At 39.6% G+C, this 19553-nt stretch overlaps 1 protein-coding gene across 1 annotated transcript; it reads left to right on the top strand.

Moving 5' to 3' along the window:
• The first annotated feature begins 217 nt into the window (after positions 1 to 217).
• On the top strand, positions 218 to 17471 carry trarg1a (trafficking regulator of GLUT4 (SLC2A4) 1a). Its single transcript, XM_079675107.1, has 4 exons — positions 218 to 705; positions 874 to 1870; positions 14606 to 14732; positions 15360 to 17471. The coding sequence occupies exons 2-4, from the start codon at positions 1472 to 1474 to the stop codon at positions 15365 to 15367; spliced, it is 534 nt and encodes a 177-aa protein (XP_079531233.1). The 5' UTR covers positions 218 to 705; positions 874 to 1471; the 3' UTR covers positions 15368 to 17471.
• The last annotated feature ends 2082 nt before the right edge of the window (positions 17472 to 19553 follow it).

Raw genomic sequence — 19553 nt, 5'->3', positions numbered from 1 at the left:
AAATACCCATTCATTTCAGTATTACCCATCCTTGTATTCCAAAATGGATGTGTTGTGTTTATAATGTTGATAGTTGATAGTAAGGTAACGCAACGCTCCACATCACACCACGAAGCCATTGTGTAACTACAATATAAATCAACAATATATTATGTTTCCTACACTCTGCAGCCTGCACACCACTTCAAACAGACCAAGTCAAACCAGGCCGGGTAAAACCAACATTAAGCAGCACAAAAAGTCATTTGAATTTTCTTGCAGCAAAATAAAACACCACCATAGCAACAACATAGAGGTTAACGATTAAATGACCACAGTACAGCCAGAAAACACACATTCAAGCAAAAGGAAGTGCACAGGTGTAGGCCTACAACTTTTAGTGAAACACACGAGTAAGTTTGTTTGTTGTTCTCACCCTAGTCATGTGTATGGGGCTAGTCAATCTGCTCAATCTGCTGCAGGATCAACTTCTCTGCTCGTTTAGTTGTCCACATTTTTCAAACTTGTTGAGCGGATCACAGAAGCACAAAGTTCCACACACCTCACTGAAGATGGAAGTTTCTCTGCAAGGATCCGACATTAGCATAACCACCGCACCTAGCATGTTTGGAAGAACAGCGTGCACCTGTGTGGGTGTGTTTGATTTTGGCCACTTTAGGGTGCTGGCCGGTGTTATGCAGTTCTTTTAACACGTGTTTAATTAAGGTAAGTGAGCTAACGTTGCAATCCTCGATGACGTTGTTAACTCGTTATTTCATTGCATTTTATATTGTTTTACTTCCAAAAATATATATTAATCGATGTGTGTTAATTATTTTTTCGTTTACTGTATGTTCATGGATGGTGTTTTATTTTGTGTTTCGTCGCCGGAAGTTATGTGTTTGAGTATGGGTGACTTGACACTGGTCCCAAGTTGAGTACAGTCGCCGTGTTGCTGCGTCGTTGAGACAGAGGAGGAGAGGATAAGAAAGTGGCTTTGAAAGAGACCCTTCACCCCCATCCTTCTGCGTAAAGAAAAGGAAAGAGAGGCGTGTTTCTACTTTTCAAATAACAGACTTAAAGGAAAGTACTGGGACTGGATCAAGGCGGAAAACTCATCTGTCTGAACTGTTCCTCCTTGGATGTATAAGAAGACGGGAGTTGTTCTGATCTGAGCCCCTTCGGAAATGAGCCACACAGTGGATGTGAAGGAAGGTGACGGAAAGTGATTCAAGAGGAAGAATGATATCTGCAGGAATCCCACATCTCCTTTCTGATTTTATTACTTTCTTTTAGCCGGGTTGATACTTAGCACCTTTCAAATTATCGAATTTGCATCCACCCAGCATACCTCAGCTTGTTTAACCTCACTCAAATTAAATATTGCTTCAGCTGTAATGGCATGTGCATCCCAGCTTGTAACTAATTAAACCAGTTTTAAACTCAATTCCCTTTTTTCTCTGATCTTATTTGATACAATTGACTTTTGAACATGGCCATCAACACGGACACCGACTTCCTGAAGTCTGACATGGGAGGAGGCACGCAGCCTGCACATCCCCACGAGACTGAGAAACTCCTCGCGCTGACCACCGAGCCCGCGGGACATGGGATGAAGATGTCCACCTCCTTCACCGTCAACATGGACACTGACAAGGGCCAGGAGGCCGACCAGAATGGTCACAGTGTGTCGGTGAGGTCAGGCTCCGCCGGGCAGCTGGGTGCCGCCGCCCCCCTCTCCCCCTCCAAGGCCAGCCTGAGCCGCTCCTCCACCGGGAACGCGACCGTGCAGGAGACCCCGAAGCCCAAGGATTACCTCATCCTCGTTATCTTGTCCTGCTTCTGCCCCGTGTGGCCCGTCAGCATCGTGGCACTGGTGTTCTCCATCATGGTGAGTATCACATTACTAAACTGTCTCTGAAGGAATCTACAACAGAAATTATACAACAGCAAAGTGGAGCAGCAAAGATTAATGTGTGGAATATTAACATCAATATCTCAGTTTATTTAGAACATAAATAAGAGAGCGTTCTTTTAAAAATAAAAAAAACATGTATTTTCATAAAGTTCAGGGCCTATTCATGTCATTTCTGGGCATTAAGTAAGCTAAAGAAAATGTGAACATATTGTTGATTCTAAAAGTAATCATGGTGTACTGTCTGACATGACAAACAGGGTCTGTTCCAAAACAGGTAGTCTATATTTTACAGATATCAGTTATCTATTGATTGTCTTCTATGATTACCAAAGCTGCTATTTTGTCTACATTTAATTCAAGACTTGTTAGGAAACTGACAATGATATTTTGGACGAAGGTAATATCTCTCTAATATTCAGGGAGATAATGGTCTTTGACAGGGAATATTCCTTTCAAATTATACCAGCAGATCAATAAATATATCAATTAACCTTTTCTGTCATGTTTTAAGCATTTGAGGGGCGGGAAATATTGGGAAAGAAAATAGGGGAATGACAAGCTGTTGGATAAATCACAAAAAATTAATATGAAATGGTAAGTGATTCATTTTCATGATTCCAATCCACAGTGGCCTGCGACAGGTCAGGGTTTAAGTGTAAACATGTAATTGTTATCACTTGAGGGTCACGTTTATTAAAAAATTAAGAAATAAAAAAAATAATACAATTATAATTATTTCCAAGCAATTCCACAGAAACTAAATCTGCAAAACAGATCTATTCAGCGCATTGACGTATCTGAATACAATACAATTTCTCCAGGATTGGCATTTTGCATTGAGAGGTCCCTTACAAACTCTTAATGTCATGGTTGACTAGATACACACACACACACACACACACACACACACACACACACACACACACACACACACACACACACACACACACACACACACCTCCTCAGTGGGTCAAACACATAAAACCGCCTATGGACTGCTTGTCTTCTTCAAATTCACATTGCACGTGTACATTAATTGAGTTTTAAAATCTATGTAGAGGGAACTCCACTGTTGAAACTGAAAGCTGACACTTCTCTGTTTTCACCCTCTGCAGTGGTGAGAGGTCTGCAGTTAAAATGTTGGACTTGTTGTTGAAGGCTGTGAGAGAGTGTAGTTTATTTCAATCAGCCAATTAAATAGTCAGGGAATGCCCCAGTTACAAGAGGGAGATACAGCTGGGCTTAGTTGATTTTTGATGTGTAAAAGTGCAAAAAAAAGTGTGAAGGTCAAGTGTGACGTGACAAAAAATTTGTACAAAAAACTAGGTGCAACAGAATGAAGAATGGCTATACCTCAATGATGGTGACCCTGGCTTCACTTTTCACACATCAATAAAAACTCATCGCTTATGTAGCAATGAGCAATATACCAGTGATATGGCATCAGCGCTAAATACACATTAATAAAAGGTGACACTTTATCTTCCAATAATGCTTGATGCAATGAAACATCCTGCAAGAGTAAGCTCCTACAAAAGCTGTTAAAGGCATGGGACAACTGACAATTCAAAATGTGAAGGTTTGATTGGATAACAACTGCAAGCAGCTCAATATTGATTTTGATTAGGTAAGTACAGACATAACTTCAAATGACAAGATCAATCATTTATTATAACATCGCACTGAATGTGTTAGTTTACTGCACACACAAGAGCAGTACACAAACCGATGACATTCTTAAGGATCATTAAACAGACACTCAGATAGCGTGACACAGCAAGAATCTCCCTGGGACTGGCAGGTCAGTAATCTGCCACCTTTCAATTTGTTATTTCCTTAATCTTCAGTAAAAGGTCTTAAGCTGACTGACACCACGAAATCCTGTGCTCATCTACTCGGCCCTGTAACTGTACATCAGGGTCAAATCCCCTGCTGCATCACCCAAAAGCTGTTTGTCTTTTATTAGACATCTGGTGTGTTTGTGTTTGAATTGTTTACTTAATTTTAAACTGAATGTGTGTTCCCACAAAGTTTTACGCAATGTTTCCTGTATTGTAAAATCTATTTGAAGCACCTAGTATTATTTCACCTGAACAAAGAATTTACACCAAAATGGGAATCTATTGCTAATGGTTAGAGTTGGGTTTTATTTTCAAAACATTTTAAGGTTGAAACTCTTATCCTTCTACATTTACAGTCTTTATGCAATACTTTACTTTCCAAATTCTACTTCATTATAATTGATTTACTGGGGAAATGGATTGAGTTTCTCTAAAACATTAAGGCAGGAGCGCTTTGTTTAACTTTCCATTTTAGTTTTAGACAGAATATTAGAACCAGTTCAGGGTGTCACTCCATCAATGCAGCTAATGAAGGGAGAGTGGCTCACAGAGGCAGTGTTACATCTGTTAGGGAGTTTCCCAAATCTTGATTGTTGTCATCATGAGACATCTATTGATGAGATTGGAGGGCAACAAAAAGCACAGTGAGGAGTTTAATTTTGCATTCAGTTAGATTTTAAGAACATTATCCTGATTATAAGGGATGAGTCCAGAGTCCACCCTTCTGGTTTTGTAGAACCTAGATGGCCTTGTATTGCTTTTTAAAATCATTCATACTACCAATTGCAAGCTTTCACATCAACGTAAAAATATTAAAGGCCCTGTCCGTATACGACGTTTGGTTTTTCTGTTCTTGGCTACTGTAGAAACATGGCAGTGCGTCATGGTGTACTACTTCGAAAAAGACCTGCTCACTATGTAAATATAAGGGGCTCAATCTTAGGAAGTAAAAACACGATACTATATATTCCCTGCCAATGGAAACCCCTTAACCATATACAAATACCTTTAAGTAAAATGTTGACAACATTGGACAACTTTATTTTAAATACTCTTCCATCACTGAACCTCTTGTGTGTTTGAGCCAGGAAACAAGATAAAGATTACTGTAACTGAGCAGTACATATAAACAATATATTTTACACAGCATGGCATGTGTCATGCAGGGTTTCACCGGTAGTTTTATTCATGGTATCAGATGTTACTCTGTTGTGTCAGGATTTTAACTCATGTTGGCTGATGGCAGATTAGTTTCTATTGGCACAGCAATTTGAGTTTTCAGCGTACTTCACTTCTGAGGCTGTACAGCAGCCAGCACTCAGATCCACAGAGAAACAAGGCAAAGACAAAGCAGTAGACCCATTAGTTCTGTAATATCATTCCTGTGGGCACCAAACACCAAAGGGAATATCAGGCAGTATCCACGAGACAGCCTGTACTTCCCCAAGCCATCACCATGATCCCACTGACATTCACAAGTCAGCCGCTGGCTAATGGCATGGAGAGTGTGTGAGAGAGAGATGGAGACATAGAGCAAGGCTTTGACAGAGGGCAAAAGAAAGGAAAGTGAAGGAGGGAGAAACTGGAGCTGGCCACTAACTCGATAGAAGGCGAGAGAAGTCTATTTAGTTTCTCTGCAGAGGGCAGATTGCAGCAGTTAGCCAGCTCTGTGGCAGCAATCAACATCATCTCTCTTTCCTGAGGGTATGGAAAGGGGATACATGCCTCAAAAGGAGACCAAAACATTTTTACCTACAAGGGCATATGGGTGTGAGTGATACAGCAAATGCCTATAAAGTAGTTCCTATCACTGGATTAGGAAAGAATCGAATCAGATACCACAGATTTGTAAGATACAGTAAGTGCAAGTGAGTCAGAGCAGGAAAGCAGAGGTTTTACAACAGGTGCACTGCACGATGAAGACCTAGAGTGCAAGCTCACGACTAAGTGCTAATATCCTCTCACACGTGAAATGGATACTTCTGGAAAGTTGAAGAGAGAAAAAAGGAAACTGCTCAACTGCTGTTAAAATGGGATTAAAATGGGGAGATACAGTCTGAGGAAACGGCACACGCACAGACATCAGGAGATTTTAATCAGAACAGAAAGAAAAAAATAATCAATATATTTTTCTTTCTAAGCTGCCATCCATTGAACTGGGATAACGGATGTTTTAATTTAAAAGTGATCATGCAAAATGAACTTTTGTGCATCTTTTATACATGAATATGTGTCCCCGGTGTTCCAGGGAACTCACCAAGTGTCAGAAAACACAACCCTCTCTATTTTCCTCCATACCCAAATCTCTTAAAAAGGGGCTGCAACGGATCTGATACAGACTGATCCAGATTTGAACACTTCTATGACGTCACAGAAGCGGCGCTACGGCTATTGGGCCAACTCCACCAATCAGGAGGAGACAGCCACGGACATTGCCGTTGGAAAGCGCTGGAGACGCTGTAGTACATATGCCAGGCCTGTATATGGTGCTGTTCTCACAGAATCAGCCCATGCAAAGACAGTGTTAAATTGAGCGAAATGAGGAATGGCTAAAATGCATGATCTGTTTGGTATTTTGAAAAATAAAAAGTATAAATATGCCTTATATAGGTATTGTCCTACACTATATTATTCAAATATAGCATGATAGGTCCACTTTAAAACCTTATCTTGCTGAAGTCGTAAGAGCACAGCATGCAAACCTAAATATAACCTTAAGCCTGCACAAATCAATATTTTATATAATTATAACCAATCAAATGGCAATATGAAATACAAAAAAGGCTCATTTGTAGTGATGAACCAACCAATAATTATCACCCAACTCTGACATCAGACTCCCAACAGCTCTAAAAAGCCTTTTTGTCTATTTTGGATTATTTCCTAAATTCCCACCTTCACCGTCATCCACCCTGCTTTCAGCAGCAGACCGCAAATTTTAGCAAAAATGCTCTTTTAAATCCAATGTTCACTAACCTACCCAGCAAACAAAAGCTACTTTCTGAGGAATATGTGGAGCATTTAACAGCTGAAGATCAAAGTGTTTTCCTCAGACGTTAGTAAAAACAGTGAGATTATTGGAGGACCAACATTCATTGATTAAGGGGACAAAAACAGGGTCTGAAATCATTGCAACTATTGCTACTATAAGTGTGTGAAAATAGGCAATTGTTTGCTGAGACGTTCGCCATGGCAACTTAATATGGCGATCATTTGTTCGTGTTGTGTTTCAAACTGGCGCGCTGTCCCTAAGTGGCCAAAGAAAATCAATGAATGCAATTTTAACATGCACTGCCAAATGACGTTTTAATGGTGGGGAAGATATAATCTTGTGTGTGCACATTAAGAAAACTGCATTTTAAAATTCCTGCATTTTTCAATTCACTTTTATGAGGCTTCGCTGAAGCAAAACACAGCGAGCAAAACATTTATTGTTGAAGTGATAACCGAGAACATTAAGACAATATCAGCGTTTTCCTCTTGTAAAAGGCCCAAATCTTTAAAACTTTAATTAAAGTACAATCTTTTGAGGTCTCATTTAGCCTTGTAAACAAACTCAGCATATTTCAATACTGGCAGATGGTGCATTGCCAACAACAGGACTGCCAAAAGCTCCATCCATCATCGTCCACCACCACTTCCAGCAGCAGTCCCGCCTAAAAGCCAACCTCCAGCTGGCATCCGCCACAGATCTCTGACAGATGCTCTGGTGGAGGAGGGTTTGTGGCTGGCAAACAGGGAAGATGTGCAGTCAATTATGGGGATTGGAGAGGCAGCGGTAATAGGTTTTTACTGCTCAGACCGGTCTATCCCAGTAATGGGAAGGAGCAAACTGCAGGAGCGTTATTGCACGCTCGGCAGATTTGCCTGTGAAATATGGACTCGCAATGCTGCGCTGGATGAATGACTGTGTGTGTGTGTGTGTGTGTGTGTGTGTGTGTGTGTGTGTGTGTGTGTGTGTGTGTGTGTGTGTGTGTGTGTGTGTGTGTGTGTGTGTGTGTGTGTGTGTGTGTGTGTGTGTGTGTGTGTGTGTGTGTGTGTGTGTGTGTGTGTGTGTGTGTGTGTGTGTGTGTGTGTGTGTGTGTGTGTGTGTGTGTGTGTGTGTGTGTGTGTGTGTGTGTGTGTGTGTGTGTGTGTGTGTGTGTGTGTGTGTGTAAGCATAGGTAAAGGGCTTCTTATTAGCAATCTAATACGGCAGATATAGCGGGAGAGCCCTTTATCCTGTTGTTGGTAATTGTATAAAGCCTATCAGAGGCTTGCAGAGAGAAAACCAAAGTTAAATCTGGGCACATAATGATATCGTCATTCCAAAGTGGATAAAAAAAGGATATATTGAAAGCTAACTGCGTCATGTTATGGCTACAAGTGATGGCATTTGTGCGCCATCCATCTTAGGGCACTCTGAGTTGCAGAGGACATGGTAGTACACATCCTTCTGCTCATCATATTCTCTCATTTCGTTAGCATTGTTATCAATGTAATTTATCGCATACAAAAGTAAAGTTGTATACCTAAAGCTTATGGGTACAACTTCACCTCATTGTACTGTTTAACTATTCTTTTATAATTTATATGAAACATATTTTTCCATGTTACATTTATTAGGTGCATATCAATCCTACATGCCCTTTTGAATGCTACTGGTTGTCAGTCAAATATATTTTTACCATTACATTTGATTCACACACTTCGGATGAATGTCTCTGAGGATACTTTGACTTTTTGTGTAGCGCAATCAAAACGTTAATCCAATTCTTTAGTGTTTAATTTAAGACAAGCAAAACTAATGATATACTAATGACAGCGGCATGTGTACTTTGTGTTTAGTACAGACATGGATGTAATGTTGTAACTGTACTCTGATGGTCCGGACAAACCATCTCGTAATTTCAGCTTCCTTTTCCTGTATCAATCTGATATATATTAGGTTACCAATGTGTTCCCGCCTCACTGCACAGCACAGCCAGCACTGTAGATCTACTGAATTATGATCATCTCATTTTGTTCTGACAATCACATCACTAATAGCATAGCAACATGCTATGTTAATCCTGATAACAATACAGAACATATTAACTAAATTGTGCAATTTGACCCCTGGTTATCTATTTAAACAGTGTCATTTGTGCTAAATGGAATAAGGCATGCACCATAATGGACCTGTGTTTTAGGACTGCTAACACTTAGCTTAGCTGCCTCATTTGAATTGCGTTTCGCAAGCTGACCAAGATATAAATACAATTCAAATGTATGAGCTGCAGCAGCAACTAGAAAATGCATGTTATAGCTCTAAGAATGGGAGCGGTGCCATCACGGGTCTGAGAGATTTGATCATCTGACCGCATTGAGTGGTTTGCAAATGTAATGGAGATTCAAGTGTAACAAAGCGGAGTCTAAAAGCCCTGCTTAGCGGCCCTTGGAGGCCGTGGTGCTTCTCACACTCAACCGCACCGAGGGACCAACCAACAGCCTTTTCCTCTCTCTTTTAGGTTTAAAAAACGACTAATAATTTCGAAAAAAAATATTATTTTCCCAAAAAAACGGGGGAAACACTTTAAAAAAGAACTACATAAACATAAAAAATTAATGCAAACAAACCATTTTATTTGTAGCCAAAGTGCCAGTCTAACAGACATAACTGCACACCAGCTCCTGGTTATACACTATCTCTCTCCACCAGGCTGCTGCTGACACTCCATTATTAATGACAAGAGAGAGGGAGCACTTACTGACTGACTAGCCTCCACCTTCTTCTACCAAACTCATATTTGTTTTCTGAATGGGAAATGCTACCCTCAAAGTGATTTGTCCAGTGCTCATTGGGCTACACACACACACACACACACACACACACACACACACACACACACACACACACACACACACACACACACACACACACACACACACACACACACACACACACACACACGTATCACCCTCAAAGCATACATCGAACAATGCAGGGTGTATTATTGCCCAGATGCTGACACAGGAGCTTGCTTTAAATTATTTTTTGTTTATTTTATGTTCCAATGTGTCATGGACGTAAAATACAATTATATTTGTAATCTACCTAAATTAATGTTTCGTCTCTAAGCAGGCTAAATGGACAGTGTATTCTGAAAGGAGCTTCCATTGATTAAAGGTGCTGATGCTGCTTTTCTCTGTGATCAATACAGGCTCCACTGGGACTGTGTTTGCACGATAGCTTCACAATGCAGTCCTGGAAGTTAGAAGTGTGTCCCTATGTGAGAGGGAGAGGATCTCTTATTTGACTGTCAGGAGCCCAGACTGACTCGTGCATTGATTTTCCTTTTGTGGCTTAAGTTAAGATTTACATTTTAAGTTTTTGAAGTTAGAATGAACCCCTTTAATTTAATAGTTTTTCGCCGATAAAACGTCTAATCACTTTCTCCAGAGGCATTTGAATTAAAGCCAATTAAATAATGTTTCTTATAAATAATAAAGGTTACTAAAAAGTTAATATTTTCACAAACGTTTTTAATCCTGTACTTATTTAAGAGTACTTCCCTGGCCAGCAGCACTTTATTTAAATAAGCCCCCCAGGGTTGCACCACCTGCACAGAGTGCATTGTGGGATCTATCTAGAGACCGAGACAGTCTGGAGACAGAGAGGCTCATGGGAGTGAGAGGATAATGAGGGGGTCTCTCTCTCTCTTTGCAGTGTAATCTTATCCTACACTAAGGCAACCCCAATTCTGCACCCTCAGACTCAGACCCTCAGACTGATCGGCTGCAGACACATACACCGTATTGTGATTTAAAGTGCATTGTTTTGGTCAAAAACTAAACAAAGGAAGAAATATTGTTTACTAGATTACAAAAACACCTTAGCTCAGGCTTTTGTTTCCACTGTAATATAGTTTTACCTTGTCTTCCCTTCATGTAACGTCCTCTCTAGTACAACTTCTCTCTCTGTTTTGTCCTTGCTATGACTTTAAAACAATGGTTTTAAATTAAAGAAACATCATTTGAGGGTAATGTAAGAGGTAAACGTCCATACAGTCATTTCTTTATAGCTCTAATAGGCCATTTTGTCCTCCAAAAAGGAGGATATGGGTGGTAATGATTCAATTTAATACAAGACCTTTTTATGGAGCACCCTGCAGACATCTAGTGGTGTAATTTAATATAGATGAGAGGAAAGAGAGGACCTGCTGTACTTCGCACAGTATAAAAATAAAGAAACGCAGCACCACGGACAGCTCCTAGAGTTTTCATCACGCTTCAAAAGTGAAAGTGTTCCATGAGAAATGACATGGGAGGTTTGAATTAAAAACTTTAAAGATGTGTTCCCTTCCCTTTCTATATTTGCTCTTGTTTAACAGAGAGTATGATTGACACTTTGTGTTACCCCTGATTCTGACCTCAGAACAGTCTCAATTTACCGGAGCATGGACTCAAAAAGTAGTTAAAGCGAGCCCACACAGGGAAGCTGACCCAGGTTGACTCTCACACGCTGGTGCGGTGAACAAACTGCTCTGGATTACAATCTACTGAGAGGACGGACCACTGCATTACTTCCATCATTTGTTCACAAATGGACAGCAATAGACAGTTTTTACCTCCTGGCGTGGCGCGTTGTCTGATTAAAAGATGCTGGCAGTGCTGGAATAAAAGGAGGGTCGGTTGTCTTTTAGAAGTTAGATGTTTGTCATAAAGACGCTCAGTGCCATTCAAATGTAATCAACAACATTGCAGTGTTTTCACTCTGCATGATGGATGACATTAGTCACACAACCAGAGACAGACAACAGGAAGTGGAAACGCATCGACCAGATAAATGATCTTCCCTTTTATTGTGGGAAAAACCAAACGCCTCTTAGCTAGAAGCCATCTTCTGCGTCATTCATCAGAACCTGCAACGCTTTTCCTACCCTCCAGTGTCCAATGAAGTTGTTCTTTTACTCAGTACAACCTGTAATCCTTGCTGAGTGCTGATAAAAAACGCCTCTGTTCGGCCATTAGCTGTCATACTATATGGCCCAATTCCAAATCACACCCTACCCACTCCCACTCCGTGGCGGAGTGACACTCGCAGCTCAACAAGGCTCCCTCCTGTCAGATGGAGGGAGTAAATACAGCAGCAAGCTTTGGGACGGCCTCCCCTCTCTTCGGCAGAAACAGGAAATGCCGTAACTGTATGTAACAACGGTTTCAAATCAGCATCTCTTCCACAAAAAATCTAATGAATAACAAAAAAAAAAACTCCAAACATCTTTAATTGTGTTACTTTTTTGTAAAGCTCTTTTAGTTTTCAACCTGATGTTTATAAGCTTCTTAGTGTTTGCAACATTCTGTATACACAACTTTATAATAAAATGCACACAGTTTTCTTCAAGGTTGTATCTTCCTGGTCGAATATACTTACTGTAAGTCGCTTTGGATAAAAGCATCAGCTAAATGCAATGTAATGTAATTTACCTTTTTCTAGACTAAACACAGGTATGATCCTAAGTTAAACAAATATGAGGTTATGGTGAGGTTGTTAACATCGCAATTTATCAGTGGATGTTTGCAGGAACTGTTTGTATACAGCGTGTTTCCTGACGGACACACACAGCGTTGAGTCCGGTCAGGTAGGGCAGCAGGTGAAGTCAGCACCGATGCAGACTCGCTGTTTGAGGGCTTGATAACCCACTCCCCCTCCACACTCGTTGGTTTGGAACAGCACTGAATGTGGCGGACCCTCCGCCCGAACGCACAAACGGAGGGGTAGTGTGTAAGGGTAGGGTGTAGGGGGTGGATTGGAATTGGGCCACTATATGTGTGGTAAGGTGGGACGGGTTATGCATTGTTCTTATTATATTATTTTAGGTTTTCTAGCTCCATTACTATTTTCATCTCTTCACCTATAATGTCAATGGATGAAATCAAACAGAGGCCAAATCTTGATTGACCTGATTCCGTTGTTAGTCATTGTATATATTTCTCCTAGTGAACCAATCACAATAAATGGTCCAAACCATATATTGTATTTTAGTCTTGCATACGTTTGATGTCCTTGCCCTGTCTGTAACACTCATTTTAAACAGAGGGTCAGCCACAAACTTTATATTTTCCGTTTCTCTAGAGGGGCTCAGTTATTACCTCAAACAGCTGAGCACTGTAGTTTTGATTTTACTAAATTTGGACTATTTTCAGCCATGGATTATTGAGCTAATGAGTGTATGCAATGGCTGGTTGAATTTGACTTGAAAAAATGACAGCGCCCATGTTTACCATAATAAACAAACTTGTCTAACAGTGCTGTCATATCCCTCCAAGGGAAGATCGGCTCTAATGTCTCCTTCAAATTTGTATTTGAAATGACACACTTTTCGGAAAGTAACACATGTATAAAAGGAGTAAAGACTTTGTAAAATATTTGAAAGACAAGATAATGTCAAATAATATCTTAAATAAATTATTAAATAAAGTAAATCTTTTCGTTTTTTTAGAACAAAATCAATGTCTAGAACCAAACCATTGCAAAGTCATATATTGTTTTGGTGTGTGTGATTGCCTTATATTGGTCCTTATTTGTGCCACCATGCACAACAGTATGTTCGAAAGGTATCACATATTAAAAGCAGCATATAATGTTGACGAGGAGAAAGTGACATCATCGCTGAAAGATTTGTTGTTTTTGGACTTTGGCACATGAGCGCAATACACCGGCATGCAGGACTCATATCCGTCGTGCTTCACATCACACACACACACATAAATCAACCTGTCTTCATATCCGCAGCATACATAAAGCAATATACAAATAACATCAAGCTGATATACAGCCCCTTCACTCTGCTGCGCTCACCTACTCCGTGCAATTGGCTCTGCATGTCACATCCTTCCATCAATCCCAATCTGTATATCTGAAATAGAAAATTTCCCCGTTAACAGCTGGACGATAAATGAATGTCTCAATTTCAATAGCAAGTGGACAAGTCAACATTTCTTTACTGCATGTGTGTCATTTCCCCTTTAAATTAACTTGGCCGGTTTACGGAACAGCACCTGATAAATATTTCAAAGTGTAACTCTCAGAAAACTGCAGGAGAGTACGGCTCCTGACCTGCAGAGGGATCTTTCTCCCGCTTATGGTGGCGGGGCTACTTTGAGGTTTTACTGATAGAGTTAATGTGGTAAATGCCGATTCAGCTAAGTGAGAGGTTCCCCTTTTTATTTTTTAGACAGAAATATAAAGGTTTCTTATCGCTTGTATTAATAAATGTAAGCTCACTTATAGAAACTCATTGTGGATATGGAAAATATGAAAGTCGATGAACTGTCCACAGACCTAAATGAACGACATAATGAATGAAAAAAGGCACAGCTTTAGCAGAATAGTATATGTTTTTGCAACATTTTGCAATGTAATAGGTGTCTCATATTTAGTCAATTTGTTCCACTATTTTACATTTTGCTCATATAAGTCTTTACGGTTCAGGTCAATCTCTCCATACAGATTATTTTGTAAACATTTGAAAAATCCGTCAAACCTTTGCAGCCATTTCAGTGTGAAGGCTTTCTTTTCATCTGATAAGAGTATTTTAGACAAGGAGAGTAGTACGATTATTAAGACTATTAAGAGTAGGAAGTATTAAGAGTACATAGCTTTTCAGTGGGTTGAAGGTTCCTCCATATATTTATTACGGTATGCTAGCTGATTACATTCATGAAATAAAGTCATTTAAGGAATAATCCTCTCCAGCGCCTATTTGTGAGAGAAATTACGTTTATTCATAGAACCCTTTCTACCCTTATGTGGTATGTTATTTTAATGATGTCACATCCTATATAGCTAAGCCTTGCTCAACCTTATAATTCAATGCTCCTCCCTGTGCTTTGTGTGTCTCAGTCCAGAAACAGCCTACAGGGGGGGGATATGGACGGGGCCAGGAGGCTGGGCCGACTCGCCCGCTTGCTCAGTATCGTCTCCATCGCCCTGGGGGTCATCATCATCGTGGTCTACGTCTCATTTTCAGGTACAGAAACAACGACAAGAAAGGACGCATTTTAAAATTAGCAAGTTTATGTTTGGGATAATGATTCATCTTTACATACAGTGTTTGGTGAAGCCTCTATAACTCAGTATGCTAAATAGTATGCATGTATTTTAGGATGATAGTATTATATAGATAGTGTTTGTATGTGCTCGTGTCTACTCACAGATGCAATAGATACACACAGGATTTTTGCCAAGTGTTCAATAACAAAGAATACCCACTGCATTACGGTTACAGCGTGATATATGACACTACCACACAAGTGTGTGTGTGTGTGTGTGTGTGTGTGTGTGTGTGTGTGTGTGTGTGTGTGTGTGTGTGTGTGTGTGTGTGTGTGTGTGTGTGTGTGTGTGTGTGTGTGTGTGTGTGTGTGTGTGTGTGTGTGTGTGTGTGTGTGTGTGTGTGTGTGTGTGGGTGTGGGTGTGTTGATTTAGCAGCTGAGGGCTGACTGCAGCAGGGCGGCTACCTTACCGCTCTAAGCCTCACACACTTGAGCTGCACCAGTCAAAGAGATGATGAATTTGATGGCGGGTTTCAGCTGTCGATATGTGTGTGCGGACTTTCTCTGATGATGCCACGCTTCTCTTCTTCTTCTTTCCTTTGCAGTAAGCTAAAACTGAGGGCGAAAACTTTAACGTGAAAGTCGAACCACGGATGCAACAAAAGGGGATAAGCCGTTCGGAAAAAAAAGAAAAAGAAATACAATTCCTTACTCCATGCCATATTGTAATTACATCATCACCGACCTCAGAAAGCAACAAAAAAAATGGTCAACTAATGAAAGCAAGTTAACAAATAAATACATTCAGAGAAAAATCCACAGATGCATGCATTAGAATCCAGTAACAATTGCTTGACAAAAATAACAAGAAACCTGAAGTAACAATGTTCAGGTTCAAACAGAGGAAACAGAAAATGATGATTGTATGCACAGCCTGGAGGACTCATAAAGGTTCCTTGAAAAAATGGACTTCCTAAAACGAAGAGGACGATCAACGCTTGAGAGAGAGTGAAGAAGAAACTGTGTGCTCCTTTGAGAAACTGATTCTGGGTTTGGGCTTCAAACGCCGGACAGCTGCATATAATCCACATATATTCCTTACTGAACCTCTTGCATTCAAAGCATATACAGATTCAAATATATTTGAAATATGGATATATGAACATATATATATATATATATATACAATAGATGTACATTTTATAAAAATGTTTGTATGCCAAGTGGTGCTGGGTTTGTTAAGACTGTTACGATGGCTGCTTCGTCAGCCCTATTATCAGTAGAATTTCAAGGGTTTGTGAAAAGGGGCAGGGAACACGTTTTTAATTGTGTTATTTATTATCATTTTTCCACAAAAAACAAGGTTGAGACCAACTGCATGCCTCAATGTAGATTACCAACATCCTGCCTTCGTTTTGACTGTTATTACTTGTGTCTTCTTTTGAAGGAGTCCGAGAGGCCGACAGGTTTGCACATGAAGAGTGATTTGTGTACGTTATGTGAGTCCAGCCGCTGTAGAGTGTGTATCACCCCTCGCCCCTTTGTGTCTCCAGAATATCTTGAACCTTGCCCTGCTCTGGCAGAGACTGAAACGCATGCCTAACACCCCAAAAACCTTCTTTTCCTTTCACATCTCCCTATCTTCAACACAAAACCTGATGAAGTGGCTTCAGTTCTGTCTCATCTTATTCCCTTAAAGTCCATTTTAGATTCTACCTTTGTACATTATAGTGTTATAGTTCCTAATTTCCATTCTTACATTGACTGTTAAATGCCACTGAATGTTTTTCTGCTTCTTGTATTGTTATGAAATGTATTTATATGGGAAATATATATGCAATATGTACGCATGATATATGCTAAACAGGCTTACACATTTATTTTTTGTAAATAAACAAGCCTAAGAGTTTGACTGAGTAACAACAAATAGCATTTAAAGAACCAGTCTTTGAAACCCGAGCACGAGTGATTGTCTGTATGTGTCACTTTATCAGAAAGAAGTCACTGCATTTATCCCATGTGGCTTCTCAGGACTGTTGTATTGACACATTGCAGGCTTATGCTACTAGCACAGGGAACATCACCGTAAGACCGTGTCGCTTTATATGAATCCACAGCGCTTCTTTGGGCATTAATGCTTCATTTTTTAGTGCGTGTAATTTAAATCGGGAAAGGTTTCTTTAAAAGGTATAAACTGTGTTTTTTAAGGGCTCTAACAAGTGAAACACAAGCTGATTTCAACTGATGAGCGATTAAATGTATCAGACAGAGATTCTACCAAGTAATAAAATAAACATCCACTATGTAAAGATGAACAACAGCAACCTGTCAAACATTAGCAGTACATAGCACAATGTTTTGTGTGAAATGGGCTTCAAGAATTCCATTTCAATTCATAGTTGTACATAAAAATCCCACAATCCATCTAAAGCAGCAAAATCCAAAGATTCCCCATGTTAACCACCAAATTAAAAACATGTGACATAACATCTTAGCCTAAATGGCAACACGTGTGTACTTTACTGCTCTAGGTTTACTCTCTAACAGCCGAGTGTCTAGCCAATAAGCTCTGCTCTGTCAGTAAAACAGTTCAAACCTTCCTTTCATTCAGATGTATTACTGTGTTTCTTTTCCAGTGTACTGAATGTGCCAGTCTTCATCTCTGTGGTGTACATTTTGCATGTCTGTAATAAATGTTTCCATGCATGGTCCAAGTTTTTTGCCTTTTGATGATGTTGTTTCTTGGAGTTGTATAGTGACTTCAAAAAAGTATCAAGAACAATATACTGCCACGCAGCAGCTCTCTTAGGCTGTATTCATTAATAATATAAGCATGCTAACGGGATAATGTTTTGCAAGTAAAATGTTAACTACGTTCCCCAGCTTAGTTTATCTTTTTAGAAAGCTAACAAGTATTTATTAGCACTTCAGCTGAGTCTGACATAATGTATTTGATTATAATAAAGTATATATTTAAAAAAAGGGAAATACCATGTTATTATCCTCTTATCATCTATTTCATCCATCGAATACTTACGGAGATGTTTCAGTCAGGAGATAAATAGTGTACCGACAGAACAATGCTGTCGACCATTGGTAAGAAGGAATACCCAACTGTAAGTGTATGGTTTGAACTGAAAAAGAAATATATATATTAAAACAATTTTATTTATGAGAAATGTCGCTCATTATGCAAAAGGTAATAATCCAGAGAGAGATAGAAACATTCAAAATCATAAAAAGTACAAATATTATTTCAATTACCTTACACATACTATATAAGAGTGGACACAATAAAAGCTACACATGTACAGTGAAAACAAGACGGTATGTGAATGTAGGGCTGCACAATTAACCTATTGTTAATCTGGATTCCCTAAATTAAATGAACATGAGTAACTGTGATGGAAATTTGAATTTCGTGCTTAGCTTGTAGAAAACAAACATTTTTCTGGATGTTGCAGCTGCAGTCAGAGTAGAACAATATGCAACTGAGAACAGAAGAACAAATCCAGAATGCACTAATTCAGTTGAAGACGACCCTATTCAAGCCTTATTTTAAAGCAAATATATATTTATGTTGGGGTAAAATGCACATCAAAACTCATGCATATTTAGCAAAATCAGTTACATTTATATAAACTCACAAAAGCAAATGCGATTTGGCTATGGGCTATTCCAGACATCTGAAGGATTTGCATTCAAAGGAATAAAAACACGTTTCCTGTTCTGAAAGTGACACATTTCTCATTTCTGAGCACTGTCACAGACACGCTAGGGAAATGTTCAATATGACATTTCTTAAAGATAATGTCGTGTTTCAACGTTTTCATTTGGTATCGATGATATCAGATCATTGCCCATTAGTAGCCTACACTAGCAGGTATGAAGCACAACATGAAAGTAAAATCAGTGCTGTACCATTTTAAATTATTTAAGTGAAATGAAAATATTGTATCCTTAAAAAATCCAATCATAAAGTCAATTGTAATGAAAATAAACGCGCCACCCTGTAAGAGTAATATTAATGTGCAATGTTCACTTTATTGAGACGGAATGGAAGAGATTGCTTAACGCTGTCCCTACAGCGGGTCTGACACACATTGTGCCTCAGGGCAGACAAACACCATTTATCATGGCCGCTACAACTGGGTTACAGACATCTCTGGGAAGAAAAGGGGAAGAAAGCAATTGTGATAGATATAAAGCCAGCTCTCCACAATACAGAGTTTCTGCCTGATGCAATCCTTACACACCAATCCAGAAACAAATCCAATAAAAGATACAACCATTATCGGTAAGAGCTTTTTCTTGGTTGTATAAAGGTAAAATTGTACTTTACCTATATTTAACGTCCTCGTAAAAAGCTTTTAAGCCCATCAATACAAACAATTGAGCCCATCATCAACTGAAAGATTTAACAAGCCACTCGTGTATGGTTTCTACAGACACAGACTTACATTTCAGATGCTGTAAGAAAACAGACTTTGTGCTTGTCAGAAGTTACTGTAGCGCGACCCTTCTAAGTGAGAATATCTGGCACTTAGTTCTGCTTCGGCGCCGCTGGGTTTGACTGGCTGAAATATTCAGGAGCTCAATGCTTCAGCACCTCCGCAGTCTTATAGCGACAACACGTCTGGACCAAATTCAGACTGCAGCACATTGTTTCCTTCCTGAAGGAAGTGAGAGATTCATGAGATGGTGGCTATGCTTGTCTGGCTACTGTTTCACTTTCAGTCTTACTTTGTGAGGAAGGCATCAAACAGAAGGAATGAGGACAAGACTCCAATTTTATCCTT

Source organism: Notothenia rossii (assembly GCF_949606895.1).
Source record: "Notothenia rossii genome assembly, chromosome: 4".
In the NCBI taxonomy this organism is placed as follows: Eukaryota; Metazoa; Chordata; class Actinopteri; order Perciformes; family Nototheniidae; genus Notothenia; species Notothenia rossii.
Note: the sequence above shows the minus strand (reverse complement) of the source record. Positions and strands in the feature narration are given on the sequence as shown.